The 23,746-nt window shown below is 38.5% G+C and overlaps 1 protein-coding gene across 1 annotated transcript in view; it reads left to right on the top strand.

Annotated features, from left to right (window-relative positions):
* DNTT (DNA nucleotidylexotransferase) overlaps positions 1 to 23,746 on the top strand; it is a 148,769-nt gene that overhangs the window by 5,993 nt on the left and 119,030 nt on the right. Inside the window, exons 2-3 of the mRNA XM_030569632.1 lie at positions 3,225 to 3,399; positions 13,390 to 13,518. Of these exons, the coding sequence (XP_030425492.1) occupies positions 3,225 to 3,399; positions 13,390 to 13,518 (304 nt within the window). The remainder of the gene's footprint in view (positions 1 to 3,224; positions 3,400 to 13,389; positions 13,519 to 23,746) is intronic.

Below are 23,746 nucleotides of genomic sequence, written 5' to 3'. Positions count from 1 at the left end.
TGTCGAATTCGCTGTAATGTCTCACAAATCTGCTTGATACAAAATTCAATATTATACATCTTGGTTTGAAGAACGTCAAATTTCCCTTCTGTCACTTCAAATATATCACTGTAGAAGCAAAGGAGAAACAGAAACTGAAAATCTTTGAGCAGGGTCAGAAAACCCTGGCTGAGGAAGAAGACTGAGCATCCCAACCTGCTGGATTTTGCACCACCTTTTTGAAGAGTTCAGTCAGAGCTTCTCTGCTCTGCTTAACAGTTTGTACAAGCCTTAGTGAAAATTCCACCTTGTGGTACAAACAGAAGGCAGCCTCCATTGAACTATGTTTTGAAGAATTTCAGCCTGCTTTGAAGCTGGAGAGAAAAATGCAGATATTCCTTCTAAATTTTTGAAGAAAATCTGATATTCTGTGATATTGTTTGGTGCAAAACTGAGACCAAGATTTAAAACATGAGTGGAGCAATGAACAAAAAGTGCATGGGGGGACATCTCACAAGCACAGTTTCCAAAGCCCACTTATGTCACTTGCAATTACTGCTGCACCATCATATGTCTGACCTACCAACTTGTCTCCAAATTTAAAGTTCTGGCACATGGTCTCAACATGCTGCCAAAGGCCTGCTGCAGTTTGATTGTTACTAACATCAGTAAAAGTAATCAAGCATTCTACATCACCACCATTCTTGGTCATGTAATGCAGCACAATCGAAAGCTGAGACTTATTGGCAATACAGTATCTGAGGTTTCATCAAGCAAACTAGCAAGAAAAGTTTGTGCTGCTAGCTCTGTTCAATCATGGATGATTCAGTTGTACACTTGCATGCCATAGCTACTTTTTTCTGATGCACAGTCAGCCAGGAAATCAGCTGCCTGAATATTCATGTTGCCTAGGCAACATGATGCAACTTGGAGTATTGTGTGCCTTCCCAACGAAACAAAAAGACAGCCAACACGAACAGATTGATTACATACAGAGCTTTGGAATGCTTCTAGCATAAAACATTTTTTTGTGAATTATGGGGCATGCAATACCTGCATTGCATATATGGATGGCAGTCCACTGACCACCGGGTCTTAATGTTTAAATCCTTTGGAGCTCTCTCAGTGTCACGTTCTGGTGGAGAAATTTTCTCCTGGGCTGCACTTATTTGAGTCCTCTCCACTTATGGGAACAGAAGGGACAATTGAAGACTCTGTTAGCATCTATGCATTACATTTTGATGAGTACCTATGATAGTTCCTTATGCGATGAAAAATGTGGTATCTTTCTCACGTGCTCAGAACCATACTCAGAAATACAGTTGGCTAAACCCTGTTAAATTTTTAGAAATCAATCATAAGCGTGTTTTGGTCTTTTTGTTGCTTCACATACAGCAAAGACATATCTGTGTAAGGATGGAATGACTGAACAGAACACACAATCTCTAGAAGCTGAGGTATAGTCATTCGTCATACTACGTCTAATAATTCTTTATCATGTACTTCAGATACAGCAAGTAAAATCTTATTGTAGTGACTTTTCTGGTCCCCTATTTTTATTACGTTCTAAAACTATCTATCATCTGGTATATTAGATAGTAAGCGACTTACATCATGTGATGTGCAGTGTAGCACAGTTGCCAACTTTCACGTGGTAAATGAGCACCCTGATTTTCACAATAAGCCAAAAAATAAGCTAATCCCATTTCAAAACAGTAAGCCAAAAAACAAGCCAATCCCTAAGAATCCCAACACTCTCTGTGACTAGATCACCCTAGCATGCAGTCTGGGACTGGTGGGCCCATTGTGCATCCCTGACTCTCTCTCCACTTTGCTCCTGCTTGCACCCCCTCCCCCACCCCTGCTTGCTGGGAGCCAATCAAAAAAAAAAAAAAAAGGGATGCAACAGGCTAAAAACTAGCCAACAAGCAACTCACGCCAGTTAAGCCAAAAACAAGCCCAATGTCTGTGTTTTTTCCATGGGTTTGGCATGTCTGCAGCGTAGTTGTAGCCATGTCAGTTCCAGGATATTAGAGAGACCAGGTGGGTGAGATAACACCTTTTACTGGACCAACTTCTGTTAGTGAGAGAGACAAGCGTTCGAGCTACACAGTGTAGCCTCTCTCTCTCACCAACAGAACTTGATCTAATAAAAGATATTACCTCACGCACCTTGTCTCTCTTACCTTAAACTCACAGTTTTAAGCTAAACTAAATCTGGACATCAAAACAGCCAGTAGGTGGTCTTCAGACAAGATTTATAATTCATAGACTCATAGACTTTAGGGTCAGAAGGGACCAATATGATCATCTAGTCTGATCTCCTGCACAAAGCAGGCCACAGAACCCTACCCATCCACTTCTATAACAACCCCCTAACCTATGTTCGAGTTATTGAAGTCTTCAAATTGTGGTCTGAAGACCTCAAGCTGCAGAGAATCCACGAGCAAGTGACCCGTGCCTCACGCTGCAGAGGAAGGCGAAAAACCTCCAGGGCTTCTGCCAATCTGCCCCAGAGGAAAATTCCTTCCCGACCCCAAATATGGCGATCAGCTAAACCCTGAGCATGTGGGCAAGACTCACCAGCCAGCACTCAGGAAAGAATTCTCTGCAGTAACTCAGATCCCATCCCATCACAGACCACTGGGCATACTTATCTGCTGATAATCAAAGATCAATTGCCAAAATTAAGCTATCCCATCATACCATCCCTACGGTTTCTATCATGTGCATACTTGCTACTGCCATTTAAGTACTTTATTTAGGTACAGAAGATTTAAGTTTATTAAAAATATTAGCAATTGTGGAACTTTAAAGGATTCTGTTTGGTAGATTTTGAAGTATTATGAAGCTCTCATCTTTGACCGGGAATTGTATTTTTCTCGGGGCTGGCAGGTAACAAAAAACAGTTTCTTCATTATAAATATTGCTTGTGTAATATCTTCCAAGTTGCAAAAATAAGTGTAATAGAACAGTGTCTTTGTCTTTCAGTTAAATGATGCTGAAAGGATGAAAATGCTGCACTTATAAAATATGTCATGCTAAAAAAAATTTCTTGGAACTAGATTCACTGAAGGGAAAACAAATATTGTGATATGAAAACACGATACACTTCCTGCATCCTGTCATATGCTATATAAGACATTTTTCAGGGAGTGCATGTCGATATTGAAATAGCAGCATTGTAGCTATCTACAATTGGATTCAGAAAAAAGAAAACCTCATCTTAATTTTTCTCTTTATAGTGATTCTGTCACTCACATTGTGGCAGAGAACAATTCTTGTGCCGAAGTTTTGGAATGGCTGAGAGGACACAAGATAAGGGACAGTTCAAGGTTCGAACTCCTTGATATCTCTTGGTTCACAGCTTGCATGGAAGCTGGAAAACCAGTGGATTCAGAGAAGAAACATCGACTCATGGTAAGTCAGATACTTCAGTGTGAATGCAGGTTTTTTGACAATAAGCTTAAAAGTTAGGCTAATCAAGCAACTCTCACTTTCCTTCAGTGTAAACTTTGGGTATGTCTACACTACCTGCTGGATCAGAGGGTAGTAATCGATCTATTGGCGATCAATTTATTGCTTCTAGTGTAGATGCAGATAGATTTATCTTCGATCACTCTGCCGTCGACTCTGAAATGCCACCACAGTGAGAGGCGGAAGCAGAGTCGACGGGGGAGCAGCAGTCGTTGATCCTGCACCACAAGGACACAAAGTAAGTGATTCTAAGTCAATCTAAGGTACGTCGACTTCAGCTATGCTATTCTTGTCTCTGAAGTTGCGTATCTTAGATCGATCCCCTCAGTGCAGACCAGGCCTTGCTGTTGTGCATTTGCATTTAAATACTGGTTGAAAAGTTCATATTGTTTTAATAAATTCGAAAGAAAATCCTTTTAGATAGTCATAGTTACCATGATCTGGTGTATTAGTACTGAAATAATACTATTCATCATTCATATAAATTTGGTGCCATTAAAGTAAAAAATTACCTCTCTCGAGAATTTACCTTTGCTATGGTATTTGTGATATTCCCATAAATACTTAAAATGGTAAGTACCTCAGACAGTGTGGTAAATGTAACTATGCTGGGTGGTACATGCCCCATTTTAATAACTCCCACTGCAATATTTTGCATTTTCAAAACAATGTACAAACATTTAAACCTGTACTGTTTAGAATTGATCTATGTGCCCCAGAGAATCTGTGAAAGGACTGGTGATGTAACCTGTGTGTAAAGGAGTAGTCACTGGAATTTAATATTATAGAATTGGTACTAGTGAGGAAAAATATGGTAAGGAATACAGGGGTTGCTTTATTGTATTGTGTCACAGAAAGATCTGTAGTGAGGAGGATACTAGACTATAGTATTTTTTCCCTATTTTGTGAATAGTGCAGGACCCCTTGTGTTGTGGATTGTGACATAGTAAACCGCTCTTGGAACTGCACTGTAGCTGATAAGGTAATACTGCAGTCAGGGTTTTAGTAATAAATGGTGTTCTGTAGTACCGCTGCAGGCTGCACACTGTGGAGTGTGATGTACAGTGACAATATCCCTGACAATATCCCTACAAGCTGTGTACTGTAGATGGTGACTTAGTACCACTGGACGATTTACAGCAGTGATACTCAGGCCTACATGGTTCAGCAGCCAAATTAGTGAGAAACATTACCCAAAAGAGCCACAGTAGTGTGAATTCATTGTTTCATTTACTATAGTACTATATATTCATACTGAAAAAGTATGAAAGAAGAAATATTTTGTTTGTGTTTGGGTACATATATATATATATATATATATATATATATATATATATTCTCACAGCAAAATGACTGACCAAGTATTATATTGAGTACAATTGATTAATAATGTAGTAAAAACCAAACGTATGTTGGCAAAGGTAGGGGCCTGATCCAGAGCCCTTTGAAATCAATGAGAAGATGTTATTGACTTTCAAAGGGCTAGGATTAGGTAACTCTAGTACCGCTGTAGAGCTATATTGTAGAAAGTGATGGACAATAGGACCCTACAAAATTTGCCATGTATAGTTTAGTGTTGTGTATAATATGTACAAATGATCCAGCAATGTCATTTTTTCTTTTTATTCCTCTTCTCATTAAAATATGAAGAATGATCTTCCTATTAAATACCCCAGAAATACTGTGGTTCCTGGGTCACTTTCCAGTGCCAGAAACCAAATCCTGATACAGAATCTAGTCTCTGAGATTTAAGATGGAGAATGCCTATTTAGTAAGATTTTAAAAAATGAGTACACCAGGTGGCACTATTGCTCTCAGGCTCAGAATAATATGGCAGCATGTGTTTATATTTTTATTGCTCATTTTCCACTGAACCTGCTGAAGGGTTAATGCTCTAAATAAATTCAAGCAGATCATAAATTAAAACAAAAGCCATATAATTATTACATTATGCAATCTCTTAGAGACAGAGGTCATGAAGGTATGAATTCTGGATTACTTTCAAACTTAAGTGACTGAAAATGTTCAAAAAAGCAAAACTAAACCGAACCTTTAAACTTTGTTGAGTATTTAACTTTGAGATGCAGAGTTAAACCAAATGCCCCATTATTTACTTTCAATTTAATGTTGGCAACATCTAAATTCCCACAGCTTCAGATTTTCAAGAAAATATGCTAATATAGACTGTGATTTTTTTTTAAGGGAGCGAGTTCAAATAAACCTTGGTAAAGTTTAATTTCTTATCCGGATATCACTAATAACCTTAGTGAACAGTAATCTGCATTAGTTTTCTTGCATGTACAGTAAGAGGTTCTATCTGGATTTCTGGAAGAGCTAGCCTTACTGAAAAAGCAAGTAATACTAAGGTATGATCATTATGTAACTATGAGACCAATTCTGCAAGTGAGATCTTCCACTTATATCAGGGTATAAATATTTCATACAAATAAATGCAGAGCCTAACAAGCACAGTACCACATAGTTATAAATGTGTGTAATAGTTAACTTAAAATATGCATTGTTTAGATAGAGCTTAAAGTAATAAATACTTTTGTACAATAAAATATTTTAAATACAGGAAAGAAGAGAGAATGTAGAAGTTCAGTGAATTTAAAACAGTCTTATCATGACTGTGTTACCAGGAAAGGCTCTGTACAGAATTCCTTCTGCGTCAAGGAATGAGAGAGTCATGAAATCCAGGTTAACTGTTTATTAAAATACTAGGCCAAATCCATGTCTCATGTAATTGGAGTTACACCATGTACAAATTTGGCCCATTATAATAGTCTTGTTAAATGTAAAATGAATGTGAATTTGAAAAATCTAAGCTCAGGTTGTATCACGAAGGGTCCTTTTCTAAAAAGAATGGATGGCAGTGGGTAAAAACTTTGTGGGAAATCCTGGTCCCACTGAAGTCAATGGCAAAATTCCCATTTACTTCATAGCATCAAGATTTCACCCTTCTGGTTTTATTGGTCTATTTGGGATGCTGGGGTTCCTCCAGGACTTCTGTTTTAATGCATTACTAGAAGGTAATGTCCATGTCCATGGCCGTGCATAACAAGGGGAATAAAAACAGGCTTACAGACCATTATGTAATAAATATAAAAAACAGAACTAAGCTGATAGGAGTTCTTACTGTAATATCTTACTATTCATACTGTAATAATTAGCCTTTGTGGCTGCCAGCTGCTGTTACATTTCCTAGGCTCTTCAGATGTGGTGATTAAGCCTCATCTTTAAAGGAAAATCAAAATATTTGTCTGTTTTACAGACTACTTATTAGGGCTTCTGCCCCACCTACAACAAAGAATCCCTCAATGCACCTAGCCTGATCATCATATTTCAATCAGTTTTGTTGACAGTGACAGCAATGACATGGTCAAGTAGCCTTCGCAGATGTTGTAATGCAATGGAGGTCCTCAAATGTTGGGATGCAGTGATGTTTCCTGGCTAATGTCAATAAAAAATATAAGACAACAAGGAAGCTTTAAAGAGAAAGGGGATAATAAGAAAAAAAAATTAAGTCATGAGGAACAGAATGAGAGAAATATTTCATATGGTGCTGACACCCCCAGAAACAAAATGAAAACAGGAAACGAGCCTGATAAACCCATCCCCACCCTGTCCTCTTCTCCCCACTCATACAGTTCTGGAAGTGAGCATAGCTTGCTAGTATGAGTTTTCCATCTTCTTTATCTATGCAGCTGGATCCACGTAGCTAATAAAAATGTGTCAGGCTGACCTTGCTGCTGAATGAATTGGTCTACGATAGGGTCAATAATATCCATAACTGCTGATTATTTTTTGTGGTGGAATTTAGTCTTTAGCTGGCAAGGGGTTAGGTTTCAGCACTTATATGCAGTAATTAAATTTGAAAGATTTAGTTTGGACTGTGGTAGATATCGTGGTGTATTGCAGTCCTGTAAAGATGGAAAGTAGTAATGTGGTCATAAAGGGATTAACTGGGTTACTCAGATTATTGTGGTTTGGAGCCATGCTCCACTCTTCCTCTACTTACTGTTTAGGTAATGTCTTTTTTCACTCTCTCTGTTGCTATGTTGTTCAATAAAGCAACAGATTCCTGGGCTGCCATCCACTTCTAAGTGTGTTATGCACTGAGTAGTTCCTTTACAAAAGAAAGATACTAGCATACTCTCAAAAATAGCACAAAAGTATCTGTGGTTAAGCTAAGCCACACTGGGGACACATCACTTGAAAGTAACAGAGGAGGAGAAGGACCTCAGAGGATTGGTTGATCACAGGATGACTATGAGCTGCCAATGTGATATGGCTGTGAAAAAAGCTAATGCAGTCTTGGGATGCATCAGGCAAGGTATTTCCAGTAGAGATAAGGAGATGTTAGTACTGTTATACAAGGCACTCATGAGACCTCATCTAAAATATTGTGTGCAGTTCTGGTCTCCCATATTTAAGAAGGATGAATTCAAACTGGAACAGGTACAAAGAAGGACTACTAGGATGATCTGAGGAATGAAAAACCTGTCTTTATGAAAGGAGACTCAAAGAGCTTGGCTTGTTTAGCCTAACCAAAAGAAGGCTGAGGGGAGATATGATTGCCCTCTATAAATATATCAGAGGGATAAATACCAGGGAGGGAGAGGAATTATTTAAGCTCAGTACCTATGTGGACAGAAGAACAAATGGATATAAACTGGCCATCAGGAAGTTTAGACTTGAAATTAGACGAAGGTTTCTAACCATCAGAGGAGTGAAGTTCTGGAACAGCCTTCCAAGGGAAGCGGTGGAGGCAAAAGACATATCTGGCTTCAAGACTAAGCTTGATAAATTTTTGGAAGGGATGGTATGATGGGATAGCCTAATTCTGGCAATTAATTGATCTTTGATTATTAGCGGTAAATATGCCCAATGGCCTGTGATGGGACACTAGATAGGGTGGGATCTGAGTTACTACAGAGAATTCTTTCCTGGGTGTCTGGCTGGTGAGTCTTGCCCACATGCTCAGGGTTTAGCTGATCGCTCATATCTGGGGTTGGGAAGGAATTTTCCTCCAGGGCAGAGGCAGAGGCCCTGGGGTTTTTTTTTTTGCCTTCCTCTGCAGCATGGGGCATGGGTCACTTGCTGGAGGATTCTCTGCACCTTGAAGTCTTTAAACCACAAGCTGATGACTTGAGTAGCTCAGCCATTGGTCAGGGGTTTGTTGCAGGAGTGGGTGGATGAGATTCTGTGGCCTGCATTGTGCAGGAGGTCAGACTAGAAGATCATAATGGTGCCTTTTGACCTTGAAGTCTGAGAACAAAACATGGACGCTATTCACAAATCAGGGTGAAGTTAGAGAGAGATTTAACCTCTAAGAAGCTACCATACCCTTTACAGCACACCATAAATTGCAGCTTTACCCATCACTTTTACTCTGTCTCCCCTTTTTGAGCCAATATTGTAAGATCTCTACTATGGCACTAAATTTGCACAAATGAGGTAAAAGCTGTTTTGAACAATAAATATGTTGAATCTGAGAAGGTCAGCCAGAGGAAGTGGGGGATTTTCCAAATCACCATTGGGATTTGAATGCCCTTATCTCATTAAAATGATGGAGTATCTAAATCTCTTGGGTGGATCTGGAAAATTTCAGCCATATTATCCATATTGTATGCAGAACCCAGGCATTGGTGCAGGTCAGTAACTGACTGCAAAGTATCCAAACTTCAGATAACCCAAGATTTAAAGACAGAAGATAGAAAGTTAAGGGAGTGACGGAAGGCATCCAAGTGAGTATGGTCACACCTCAGTTTAAATATACAGATCAACAGAGCTTGCGGCTGTGGTAGTAAGTGTCTAGTGGCTATCTTCACTGAAATAAAAACATTCATGGATAATACATAAAAAGCGCTCTTTTATTAAATCAGTGAACAAGTTGCATTCCTTCTATCTATACGTTCATAGATAAGCCAGTTGTGGTTTATCTATTAACGTATTCCCCATTCTGCAGCGCGCTCTCACCACTGTTTTAGCACAGCTTGGCTTGTGCTCACACAATATACTGTGTTTAAAAAACATTAAATCTTGTTCATTCTCTCTTTAACATTATACTTTTCTTTGTTCCTCTCATATATGTCTTTGCGTCTGCATTGATTAAAAAAATTAAAATAGAGCAAAGTAGGCCTTTCCAAGGTTAGCCATGAACCTGGGACTCTCTTACACTGTAACCAACTGCAGTGAGACTAAGATATTGTCTGGCTCATGAAGCATTGAAAGTATCATTGTACAAGGAATAACAATGAGCTTCTCTGTTCAGAATACTGCCATCTTAATGGTTCACTTCTACTATATGGGCTCCATTTGGCTGAATTTATCTCACATTCAGAAAAAAGAGATGGAAAATGAGAGCAGCCATTCATTTGCACCTATTTTGGGGAAAACCCAGAGATTTGGTCTTATCCAATTAGATATTTTATATTTCTAGCATTAAAGAATCAGGAATTCAGTACTTATACTTCTATAAAAGGGGAAAGGAAATGGAGACATGACTAAGAGGTTGGCATTCTTCCCATAGATGGAAGTAACAAGCACTATGGCAGGGAAATTTATACAGAGAAACAGAGCTTTTGAAGGGTTTAAAACTCTTTACTCACATGCATCCTAATGGAAAATGTGTAGATGTTCTGTAGCAGTTGTGTCAATATTATGAGCTACTTGTCAAAGTAACTAGGACACCTACATACCAGGTGTGACAAAGTTCCTCCTTTACCTTGGTGGGTCCTGTGCTTATTGGCAGATTTGCTCACCTCAGTGATCTACCCCACAGTCTGGATCAACTCCTCCTGTGTCTGATCAGGAGTTGGGAGGTTTGGGGGGAACCTGGGCCCGCCCTCTACTCCGGGTTCCAGCCCAGGGCCCTGTGGATTTGCAGCTGTCTATAGTGCCTCCTGTAACAGCTGTGTGACAGCTACAACTCCTTGGGCTACTTCCCCATGGCCTCCTCCAAACACCTTCTTTATCCTCACCACAGGACCTTCCTCCTGGTGTCTGATAACGCTTGTACTCCTTAGTCCTCCAGCAGCACACCCTCTCAGTCTCAGCTCCTTGTGTCTCTTGCTCCCAGCTCCTCTCACACACTTCCTCTCCTCTGGCTCCTCCCCCATCTGACTGGAGAGAGCTCCTTTTAAAACCCAGGTGCCCTGATTAGCCTGCTTTGATTGGCTGCAGGTGTTCTAATCAGCCTGTCTGCCTTAATTGACCCTGCTCTGATCACTCAGGGAACAGAAAACTACTCACCCAGTGACCAGTATATTTGCCCTCTACCAGACTCCTGCACCCCACTGGCCTGGGTCTGTCACACAGGGCATTTTCAAATTGCTTTGGCCCTTGTTTAATTGATCATAATTTGCATTTTATAGGCAAGAGCGATCTAGAGCTATGGAAGAGAGAGATTAATACATACTTTTCAATCCTATTAGTAGCTGTTTCTATACAGTGCAGTAAATTGGCTGTAAGTGGCATGGCAAAATGTGTGGTTGGGGTTGGAGAGCTGCAGTCAGGGGCGGCTCCAGGCCCCAGCACGCCAAGCGCGTGCTTGGGGCGGTATGCCGCGGGGGGTGCTCTGCCGGTCGCCAGGAGGGCAGCAGGCAGGCTGCCTTCACGGCACACCTGCGGAGAGTCCGCTGGTCCTGCGGCTCCTGTGGATCTCCCGCAGGCGTGCCTGCGGAGGGTCTGCTGGTCCCACAGCTTCAGTGGAGCTGCGGGACCAGAGGACCCTCTGCAGGCACGCCTGTGGGAGGTCCACCGGAGCTGCGAGACCGGCCTCCGGCAGAGCGCCCCCTGCGGCATGCCGCCATGCTTGGGGCAGCGAAATGTCTAGAGCCGCCCTGGCTGCAGTGTAATTCTTGCTGGACAGAGATATTTGGATTTGTCCCATAATCTATACAAACAATAATCTCCCATCTGTTCTCCTCACTAAAAAGCAAAATAAACCTTGCTCTTATGTTTTGTTGATGATAGAAAGACAATTTCTTTAGTGTTCATGCTGGCACCTTAACAGGCCCTACAAATCAGACTACAGTAATTATAGTTTGCATACTTTTTTCTACTGATTTCTGTCCCAAGTTTGTTCTGTTAATTATATAATCAGGTCTTGTTAATTAAAAACATAACCTTTGTGGATACTATTGATGGGAAAAAGTTCATATAATTTTCCAAAGGCAGGATGTGAATGTGCCATCTTACCATTCTCTTGGGACACATAGGAAGAGTTTCTGCTTTATTATTGCTCTTGATATGTTCTCAGCCTACCTGCCTGATACCTGCATTCAATTCCACCATGGATTATTCTTCGCAGGACTCTAGTTCTTGGATAGCTGCCTTTGCAGCCTAATGAAAATAATGCCTTACTATATATTCCATTCAGTAACATTCTTTTTGTTCACCATCTTCCCAGTGGCATTGTACGTTACCTATAATCAGTCATAGTGCTTATGATTTAAAGTCAGTTTAAAAGTCTCATTCATGAAAGTATACAAGAGTGGCAGAGTAATGCTGCTGACCCTTGCTGAAACACTTTTTGGCTATTCACTATAACAGCCTTAAACAGACAGGCAATAAGTTCCTTCCTTTCAAAATTGTCAGTAAATTCTCTTTCTTCAGCAGCATAAAAATTACCTTGAGTTTCTGAGAGTACCATTACATAACTGGATATATTCTTCTATTCTCCACTGGCTCATATCCAATGGCAGCTTTTACATGAAATAATATATACATAAGAGCTTATTTAGTGTGGTTGAAATTGTCCCTTTGCATATATATTATAGAGAAAGTGGTCATCTTTCCATTGCTGAGGTGGAAGCAAGCTTCCCATTATAAGCCTGATTTTTTGTCTTCCTCTCTGACTTCACCAGAATTAAACCAGTTCAACTGGAGTATGTGTAATGACAATTTATGTTCTTTCAACCTTAACTATTCTAGTTTGGGAATCTTGCTTCACTAAAGCAGTGTTATTTAGGTCATACCTACTGGTGTTAGCACCACAGTATAGATGTTTCCTACACTGATGGAATGGGTTTCTCTGTCCCTGTAGATGCAGCAAGGTCAAAGAATTCTTTCATCAACCTTGCTGCATCTACTTTGGGGGTTATGTTGGTGCAACTACAGTGGACAGGGGTGTGAATTTTTCATATCCTTCAGCAACATAGCTAGGTCAATCTAAATGTTAAACAAAGACCAAGGCCTTCATGTTTACACTGCATTGGTATAGTTTCTTCCAACTCTACCACTGACCTGCTGCGTACCCTTGTGAAAGTTGCTTAACTTCTCTCTGCCTCAATTTCCCTTTTGGAAACTAGGGGTAATAATATTTACTTATTCTTGTTAATATTTCAATAGGGGTAGAGAGATCTATGCAGGTATTTTATACCTCGCACTTCTGTTGGGGATGAAAAAGTGGGGAAAAGTTTCATGGGATGGAGGGAGGACCATGACATTTTTCCAGTTCAGGCACTGACTTTTGTGTAAAGTATTCTCAGATCCTTGGACATAAATCATAGGTAAATGTAAAGTAATAATAAAAATATATTTATGGCAGCAACTAGAATATAAGCAAATGTTTGATTTAAGCAGTTGCTTAATGGCTCGTCGTTATTTGACTTTTCTACAATGTCCTTGTAATCCAGCGTTGGTTGATTCGAATGATCCATAGAGTTTTTAAGTAATTGGTACAGCCAATAGAAATCTACATGCATGGTGTTTCTGGAGAAATAGAGCATGCATGGTAATTGCCACAGAAATCAGTTTTCTCAATGGATTGTAGGAAAGTTTATTTGTTTTCCCAGAAAAATGTTAAGTTAAGGTATTGCAAATGAAATTAATGGATGATTTCACTATTCTGTTGTTTTGGGAGCATATTTTTGGTGTTCCAGACTATTTGACAGACTCAGTACTTTTTTCCTCCTCTCTGTTCAGGTGCAAAAAGCTTATCCTGCTACTTCGGATACACCTGAATCAGAAACTTCATCATTTGTTGCAGGCACAGTCTCCCAGTATGCATGTCAAAGGAGGACCACTTTAAATAACTGCAACAAAAAGTTCACGGTAATAGATTTTCCATGAAACCTACAGCTGAGGAAAGTAAACTAATATAGTTCTTGTGTCAATGTCATCCACATTACAGTTGACAAATTCACAATGAAATGTGCACCATGAGGAGTGGAATTTATGAACCTGAAGAATCTAAACTTAAATTGATCTTAAGTGAGGGCTGTCAAATGATTAAAAAACTTAATTGTGATTAATCGAGCTGTTAAACAAAAATAGAATTCCATTTATATAAATATTTGTCAAGTATCAGAAGGGTAGCCATGGTAGTCTGTGTCCACAAAAACAACGAGGCATCTGGTGGTACCTTAAAGCCTAACAGACTTATTTGGGCATAAGCTTTTGTGGCTAAAAACCCTCACTGCATTTGAAGAAGTCGGGCGAGGGGTACATGTTAATCCATGAAAGCTTATGCCCAAATAAATCTGTTAGTCTTTAAGATGCCACCAGACTCCTCATCATAAATATTTGTGGATGTTTTTCTACATGTTAAAATATATTGATTTCACTTACAACACAGAATATAAAGTATACAGTGCTCACTTTATATTTATTTATTATAAATATTTGCACTGTAAAAATAAAAGAAATAGTATTTTTCAATTCACTTAATACAAGTACTGTAGTGCAATCTCTTTATCATGAAAGTTGAACTTACAAATGTAGAATTATGTACAAAAAATAACTGCACTCAAAAACAAAGCAATGTAAAACTTTAGATCCTACAAGTCCATTCAGTCCTACTTCTTGTTCAGCCAGTCGCTCAGACAAACAAGTTTGTTTACATTTGCAGGAGATAATGCTGCCCACTTCTTGTTCACAATGTCATCCGAAAGTGAGAACAGGTGTTCGCCTGGGACTGTTGTAGCTGGCATTGCAAGATGTTTACGTGCCAGAGATGCTAAAGATTCATATGTCCCTTCATGATTCAACCACCATTCCAGAGGACATGCGTCCATGCTGATGATGGATTCTGCTTGATAATGATCCAAAGAAGTGCAAACCAACACACTTTCATTTTCATTATCTGAGTTAGATGCCACCAGCAGAAGGTTGATTTTTTTTTTTTTTTTTTTTTTGTGGTTTGGGTTCTGTAGTTTCCGCATTGGAATGTTGCTCGTTTAAGACTTCTGAAAGCATGCTCCAAATCTCATCCTTCTCAGATTTTGGAAGGCACTTCAGATTCTTAAATGTTGTGTTGAGTGCTGTAGCTATCTTTAAAAATGTCACATTGGTACCTTCTTTGTGTTTTGTCAAATCTGCGGTGAAAGTGTTCTTAAAACGAACAACATACTGGGTCATCGTCCGAGACTGCTATAACATGAAATATATAGCAGAATGTGGGTAAAACACAGAGCAGGAGACATACAATTCTCCCCCAAGGAGTTCAGTCACAAATTTTATTAACACATTATTTTTTTTAACAAGTGATATCAGCATGGAAGCATGTCCTCCGGAATGCTGCCCAGAGCATGAAGGGTCACACACAAATACCTTGCAACATCAGCTACAAAAGTTCCGTGCGAATGCCTGTTCTCACTTTCAGGTGACATTGTAAATAAGAAGTGGGCAGCATTACCTCCTGTAAATGTAAACAAACTTGTTTCTCTTAGCATTTGGCTGCACAAAAAGTAGGACTTAGTGGACATGTAGGCTCTAAAGTTTTACATTGTTTTGTTTTTGAGTGCAGTTATGTAACAAAAAAAATCTACATTTGTAAGTTCATATTTCATGATAAAGAGATTGCACTATGGTACTTGTATGAAGTGAATTGAAAAATACTATTTCTTTTATCATTTTTACACTGCAAATATTTGTAATAAAAATAATATAAAGTGAGCACTGTACACTTTGTATTCTGTGTTGTAATTGAAATCAGTATATTTGAAAATGTAGAAAAACATCCAAAATATTTATTAAATTTCAATTAGTATTCTATTGTTTAACAGTGTGATTAAAACTGTGATTAATCATGATTAATTTTTTATTATGATTTTTTTTGAGTTAATCGTGTGAGTTAACTGTGTTTAATTGACAGCCCTACCTAAGTGTAATTATGTCTTTTAAGTGTTGCTATTGAAAAGTTAGCTTGGTGGATATTTAAATGCTGTATTAATAGCTTTCAATTGCTAATTTTAAATATATTACTTTCAATATACTGTTCTTATAGTATGTTTAAAAATATCTTTTGACCTTTCATTACAATATCACCTGAGAGAATGAGGGCCCAGCTATACAATGAGTTGTTAGAACATTTTATCTAAAATGGATTGGTCTTGGCCAATCAGAATGCAAAGATATAGTACAATTTTGAATTTTTTCCATTATGCAATTCCATGAACTCTGGTTGTGAAGCTCTTATTTTAATAATAATTTTAGATATGAATAATTATTCAAACATATCTTAATTTATTTAAGCATTTTAGGATAAAAAGAAAAATGTAATTACTTTCTAGTTAAATAGGCATCTCAAAAATTGTCATATGCTGTACTTACCTTCATAATATTATAGATTTGTACACCCTTCCTGTGTACTTCATGTATTTACATATGTGTAACTATAAAACACATCTCTAACTACAGTTCTGTTTATTAATAGTAATACTTGACACGTACACTGTGTGTGTGTGTGTGTGTGTGTGTGTGTGTGTGTGTGTGTGTGTGTGTGTGTGTATATAAAATTTTATTTATAAGATCCACATAAAAATATGTTAAAATGGAACTAAAGTTGAGAATAATACTCATAATTTAAGAGTAGAAACACTGTAGCGGTTGTACTTAATCCAAAACCAAGTATTACAAACCCTCGAAAGTCGGAATTAATGTTGAATTTAAAAGAAACCTAAATATTTTCATGTATGGAAATGCAGTTAAGTCACCCTAACAACTTTATATCCTTCCTGTAGTGATGCTATGTAATAATCATGTGACTATGATTTGTGCATAATAGTGTTTGTGGTCCTAGATGAGATTAAACTGATTTTAAGAATACATTAGATTTTTTTTTAAATTTTTTTCCTCTCATGGCATCATTACTATGTGGCATTTGGATTAATGGTCTTTGTTGTTGTTCTTCATAACTGAAATATACTACTTGAACAGGAATTGGTGAACAACATTTTGCCCTGGAGAATTTTAAAAAACCTGTCATCTTTCAAAAAGGCTAACATGTCCTATTTTGACCCACAGTGAAATTGAGGCTACATGCTACCCATAAGCAGACACCCTTTTTCAAAATGGTCACTGTCTTCCACTGTCCCTAAAAGGAGTGAGGCCAAGCCATGCTAAGGAAGGTTTGTGGGCCCCTATTTTGTCAGGACCTGTAATCTCCCTTAAGGGTATTGGGAACAATGGTGGTTCCCATCTACATTTTTCATGTAGCTGGAGTTGACTAACTTAGGTCGACTTAGCTCCACAGTGTAGACCTGCCCTTAGTCACTGTATAGATCAACTATTTGAGAGATTGTGTGGCAATTAGTCACCCTTGTCCCCATTAAACTATTTACTTTTTCATCGGCTTCACTTTCAGATAAAATGGTTTGTTGTGAGTTTGTTGTGTATTTCCTTCTTGATGGTGTCATCTAACTAGATGACAGAGCTTATGAACCTATCAAACATTTCCATCTCAAAGCTACAAAATAGACCTGCTTGTTACGGCTGCTTTTCTTTCACACCCAAAAATTGCAATGACGTCAGCTGGGGCCTTGCATTGCAAGGAATGCAGGAGTAGGTTCCCTTATCTGGAGCAATAGAGGTCACTTTGCCTAATGTCACAGGAGTTTGATCTTCAGTGTTGAGTTGTGTTGTGATGTCAGTCTTGTACTAAAATCATAATTCATGTACTTGAATAAAAGTATTCCAACAGATTTTTCAGTGCAAGTACTTAACTACAATGAAGCAGCTGTATAATTCAGTTGTGCAAGCTATGGGCAGCCAATCATTAAATGACAAACTGTCTCTGGCTCGCTTACATATAGGTGCAAACTCTCTTGAATTATGTGTTGGTGATAGAATCTCTTTATAACAGTTGTATTCTGAGACAAACATGTTCCCTTTGCTCTCATATTTTAGGCAACCAGTGATTGCTTTTCTTGGTGCTAATGATTTTTGGCTTTTCCTATTACTAGATAGTATAGGCTGAAATAATTATTTGCTTCTGCATTCTTGAATGAGCTCTGGAATTCTTCCTTTACCACTGACCCTTGAGGCCCTGGCATCCCATTTTAAGTTCCTCTTTTGGAAGAGCAGTTGCTGAGTAGAGGCAATTAAATGTGACATCTCCTATACTACCTATCAGAACAAGAAAACGCATTTTGTTAACATGGCAGTGATGTGAGAGTGACAAAGCTTAGATTATGCTTTCTTGAGAGATATGGTCCTTGGTGACTACTTTCAGGTAATAAAACTTTAGTTATCAGTTTGTATACTGAATCTCAACCCATATGCACTTGGCAACCTAGATCTCATTAGGATGGCAACGATATTTGAATGGATCATGTGATGACAACTCTGTGGACTAGTGTAGGCCACGTGTAATAGATATGCTCAATTATCTCATATATCCTTGTTATTGTATGAGCCAATGACTTTTTAATCTCACCACCTTGCATGGTCTTTCATACCAGCAACTCTCAACCACCCCAATCAACCCATTTAGGCTTGATTTACATATTAGGCTTGATTCTTTGATACACCATAGAAAGGAGAGGCTGCAGTACCATGATTCTTAACTGCCCATCCTCAGCACAAGTTACAGCTGCAGGGGAGCAGCTTTAATTATTGCCACTAATATAAGATACCACCACTGCCACCCCAGCATGCCTCCTCCCCTCCTTGAGGGAGTAAGGGGATTTAAGAGTCCCCCTTAGACTTCTGCATTGGCTACCCAGATTTTGGGGCCAGATGTATAGATAAAGCACTTATTTTGTCCTTTTACCCTACCATCAAGCAGGTGTAGGGGAGGAGAAAGAAAGGTGAGGAGTGTGATATGATGAGAGTCTTGGTTTTGCATACATGAGCCCAGTGATGGGTATTGTGTTTTGCTGTTGTCTTATGTTAGCAGCACACTACTACTTCCTGAGGAGCCGGGTACAAGCAGCGTGTGAGGCAAAATGCCTTGTACGACTGCCCCTGGCCAGTTTAATTACCATCTGTTGTTGAAATCTGTGCCTAAAGACACAAACTATCCCATAGTATGTAACAGACAGAATACATGAAAGTTTCTTAATTTGCAGAAAACAGGGAAGAAAAAGAAGGGGGAATATACTTTAAAAACCTATGACTGTTGAATCCATGAAATGAAGTGATTAACACACACAATTGTAAGAGCTGAGATGGAGTTATAAAAGCTGTATATATACCATAGATTAGTAGAGAGCACCATGATTTCCTTATTCAATCAACTAAAGGCCTGATCCTGTAACCCTGACTCCATCAGCAGTCCTGTTGTCTAATTGTGTGAATATGGATAATTCAGATGAGCAAGGTTGCAGGATCATAGGAAGATATGTTGGACCAGAGGTTGTTGTTTAATACATTTTCTTCGCGTCTGTCTTAAACATTAATATTATGATAGAATATAATAGCAAAGTAATGTTCTAAAATTAATGTATGAATAGCGAGTTACCTTTCTCTCCCCTCAAAAAGTGCACATGGGAAGCTGCATCTTGTTTTTATGTGATAAAATAAACATTGTCATTCGGCTTTGCCTAAGAGGGAGAGTTGATTTGAATATTAATACTGGCTTGCAATAAAACTCAAGACAGACATTTTTTTTAGTGAATAATACAGTTTAATTCTTACAGAAGATGCTAATTAAGTCAGAGGCAAATAGTTCTGTGCTTCTGAGGCTTATTACCAATGTTATTGAACATTACTCCACTCTGGCTGTTACTCATGGTAATAAAAATGAGAATGTTTAGCATGGATAAGACTCAGACTTTAAGGCCAGAAGGGATCATCTAGTCTGACGTCCTGCACATTGCATGCCACAGAACCTCACCTGTCCAAAGACACCTTATTGTCTGTCTTTCCATTTTGTTAGTGGAAAAAACAATGGTTGTTTAATTTTCTTTTCTGTTCATTTTGCATGTGATTATTGAACCTAAAGGAATATGTTACAAAAATCAGCTGTCTCAGTGACTCTAGTAACTTAATACATTTATTTTTATTATTTTAAATCAGACTAACAAGGCCCTAGCTTTAATTTTACAATCAACTTTGGGTTCTTGTAGGTGGAAATACATTAAACTAAACATATGCCCCACAACATCCTCTGGCTCCTCAAGACATAATATTTTTATAAGAAAATTTCTAGATGATGTGTCAAAATAGCAACATAAGTTATGCTCTGTGTGTACCTAACCAAAAGGAGTAGGTGGCTTGCTCAGAATCCTATCTAGAACACAGCTAGGATATAAAATACTTTTAGACCCTGCAGCAATCACAATTCACACCCTATTTTTGAAATTATGCTACTTCCTTTGGCAATATACTTAGTACATGTGATTTCCTTAGTGTAAGTGATTTCCTTTTAGCATTTTGTGCTTTAACATTATACTATATACTTTCAGCTACACAGTCAATAACTAGAATCAATACAACAGTGCTGATGCTCTTACAGCATTGTCATTCTCTATCAATGGTGCCAACCCTGAGTGCCTGTTTTTCCTCTTCTTCCACAACTGCCTTCACACGTTCTTCCATACTATATGGAATATTGTTGTTGTGTCCTTCAAATTTTCCGCAAGATCTACTTCTACTGTTATATCTACAGGAAACCAAGCATCTACTTTTGACTTCTGTGAGGGCAGTTGGTGTTAGCTGATATTTACATTTTTTGTTATACGTAAATGATTCAGATCCATCTGGTTGCTCTTAGAATCTTATTACTGCTCCCTCATCATCTTCCCCGGCCCTCTTCACTTATTGTCTTAAAATTAGGTTGTAAGGTCTTTGGAGCTCTTTCTAGGTGTTTGTACAAGGCCTGGTACAATGGGGCCCTGCTGATGGCTGAGGCTTTTGAGTACTACCATGATACAACTAAATAAAATAACAATAATAATCCTGGTTTGTTTACTGTGAATATCAATGAATTATTCTTGGCCACTAAGAATTATGGGGCTTGATCAAATATGACTATTTAGTAAATTCAAATTTACTTGTTAAGATTTATATATAATATATATTTTGCCTGAGTCTCCTAATTGACTCATGATATAAGGCAAGATTTACATTAGTAACAGTGAGAGGAGAATCAGGTTAAAAGAACATAAGAACGGCTATACTGAGTCAGACCAAAGGTCCATCAAGCCCAGTATCCTGTCCTCTGACAGTGGACAGTGGCAGGTGCCCCAAAGGGAATGAACAGACAGGTTATCATCAAGTGATCCATGCTCTGTCACCCAATCCCGGCTTCTGGCAAAGAGAGCCTAGGGAAACCATTCCTGCCCTTCCTGGCTAATAGCCACTAATGGACCTATCTTCCATGAATCTATCTTGCTCCCTTTTAAACCCTGTTATAGTATTGGCCTTCACAACACCCAAGGAGCTTCAGAGGTTGACAGTGTGTTGTGTGAAAAAATACTTTCTTGTGTTTGTTTAAAACCTGCTACCTATTAATTTCATATGGTGGCTCCTTGTTCTTGTATAATGAAAAGGAGTAAATAACACTTCCTTATTTACACTCTATACTACTCATGATTTTATAGACCTCTATCATATCCCCCCCTTAGTTGTCTCTTTTCCAAGCTGAAAAGTCCCAGTCTTATTAATCTCTCCTCATATAGAAGCCATTCTATACCCCTACATTTTGTTGCCCTTTTGTGAACCTTTTCCAGTTCCAATATGCCCACTGTACTTAAGCTGTTTATTCATTATGAATCCTATTTAAATTAACTTGTGTCTATTTTGAATAGATAAAAACATAAGAGTGGCCATACTGGATCAGACCAATGGTCCATCTAGCTCATATGGTCCATCTTGCTCAATATCCTGTCTTCAGAAAGTGGCAGGGGCCAGATGCTTCAGAGGGAATGAACAGAACAGGGCCATTTATCAAATGATCCATCCCTGCTGTCCAGTCCTAGCTTCTGGCAGCTGAAGGTTTAGGGACACCTGGAGCATGGGGATACATAATAAGTCCATCCTCTCCACAAGCTATCAAGTCATAGGAGTTGTGGCTAAGGTGATATTTATTTATTGCCGTTAAATAATAATGACTCTTCATAATAGTTGACTTATAAGAGTAGTCAAATGATTGTTCTGCTGCCATTTAGTGCAATCTTTCAAACGATGTTGGTCATTCAACTAAGATAATAACCTCTTAATCATACACCATACCCCTGACTTGAAGGTCCATATCTTTTCAGTGCCCATATCTAGAGTTCCATGCATCAAGCTCATTAAGGTGCTCTATTACTGTGGTTCATGAGAAACAAAGTTTCCTTTGATGTAAGACCATGCACGTGTACCAATAGCATCACTGTGAATGGTGTTGTGAATTTCTATTCTGTTTAGTTCCTGAACCTTGGTTTTATTTTAGTCTAGTCTGATGGACTGTGAGGAAAAGAGAGATGAGGGCTATTGTGGAGACTTTACACAGCACCTGTTCATCTAGGAAAAGGAAAGTAGAAGACCCTGTGCCTTCTCATGGGATATTAATTTTTTTGGTTTTAACTGAAGGATGGATTGTGTTAAAAACAGCACACTCTATGAGAAACTATTATTGTGTATTACTAAAAGAAGAAGAGACTGCTGGGGAACTGCCCTTGAAGAAAAGTGAATCTCTGATTTTAGGCCAGCATAAAGAGCCTATGATAGAAGCAAATAGATAAACTCTAATGACCGATGATTGTCAAGAGAACCAGGAGGTGGGTAGGCCATTCTAATACACTGGTTGTAATCCGAAGACTGAAAATTCAGGCAGCAAATAATGCTAGAATTTAGAAATCTAGAGCAAAGTGATATTTAAAACCCAAGAAAGCTGACAGAAGAAGCTGTTTCTAAAAGACTCGAAAAAATATTTAATGGAATTATAAAGCTACTAGATGGCTACAAATTCTGTGCAGTTCTGCTTGTGGGTAGCATTCAGTCTGACTATTTGGAGTGGTAGCTACACAGCTGGGGATTTAAGAACTGAATACTATAGGACAGGAGATAAAAATGAATGTAATGTTTGGCCAAATGAAGTGAGTTCCATCCTGACTACTAAGTCTTTTCTTCAGGTGGAAAAGCCACCAAGAATGACACAGTGGTCTCAGGCCAGTCTGTGTCTTGACACAGTGAAATAGGTTTTGATATGTTATTTCTACATTAGAATTTTGAGAAGAATCCAGTTCCATCCTGGCAAAGGTTCATAGATCATACAGATTCAAAATGTTCCAAGCACCAATGTAACTAAATTACTTTGTTGCTTACAGAGAGGTCATGCAAGAGCTTCACACAAATTTTACATATAATGCAAAAGAGGACCAACTTGTATTTTTATTAGTTTGAACTAAACTTCAAAGCTTCTCCCCAATACACCCCCCCATACCTTTTCACTTAGCACAGTGAAATTTGTATGCTTTTGTGTCAGAGCACAGTTGGTCCTGAAAGTCAAACAGTGAAATCCACTTGCAACAACATTCTTTCAGCATCTGAATTTTAGCCATGTCACCAGCTTGTGCTAAACAGAGGACTGGGCAAGGAAATGAAATTTTGCAATGAAAGCATTTCAGAAAGTGAAGAGCTGAAATTTTGCCCAGCTTTCTTTCACATTTAATTAAAGCCTCATCCTCTGGAGAATACTCTGGAGATGATGAAACTCTTAAATCTGTTAGAGATCTCTAGAAATTTGGTTTTCCACTAAACTATTTTCATTTAAACTATCAAGCTGTATTGTTTTTCATCAATAAGCAGGGTAGGATACATCAACCTTTTAAGTTAAGAAGCCCTGAAGGGTTAGAATTGGTCAGTGGCCAGTAACATTTTCCTGATTATATCACTGCACACAGATTTCATCAGTGATACCCTACTAGGCTGCAAGCTTCTTTTGATTCAATTTCAGAAAATTAAAATCTCTTAATTTAGAACTGTTTCATGTGCCTTCCGCCCACCCCACCTCTGCAGAATGTTATCCAATGCACTACTATGGCTTTGAACAGGTAGCTACTATTCTTGGAAATAAGTTGCTTATTTAAAAAGTAGAACAATTTTATAAAAAAAGTCAAAACTTGCTTAATGT

The sequence above is a fragment of the Gopherus evgoodei genome, chromosome 7 (genome assembly GCF_007399415.2).
Source record: "Gopherus evgoodei ecotype Sinaloan lineage chromosome 7, rGopEvg1_v1.p, whole genome shotgun sequence".
Lineage (NCBI taxonomy): Eukaryota > Metazoa > Chordata > Testudines > Testudinidae > Gopherus > Gopherus evgoodei.
Note: the sequence above shows the minus strand (reverse complement) of the source record. Positions and strands in the feature narration are given on the sequence as shown.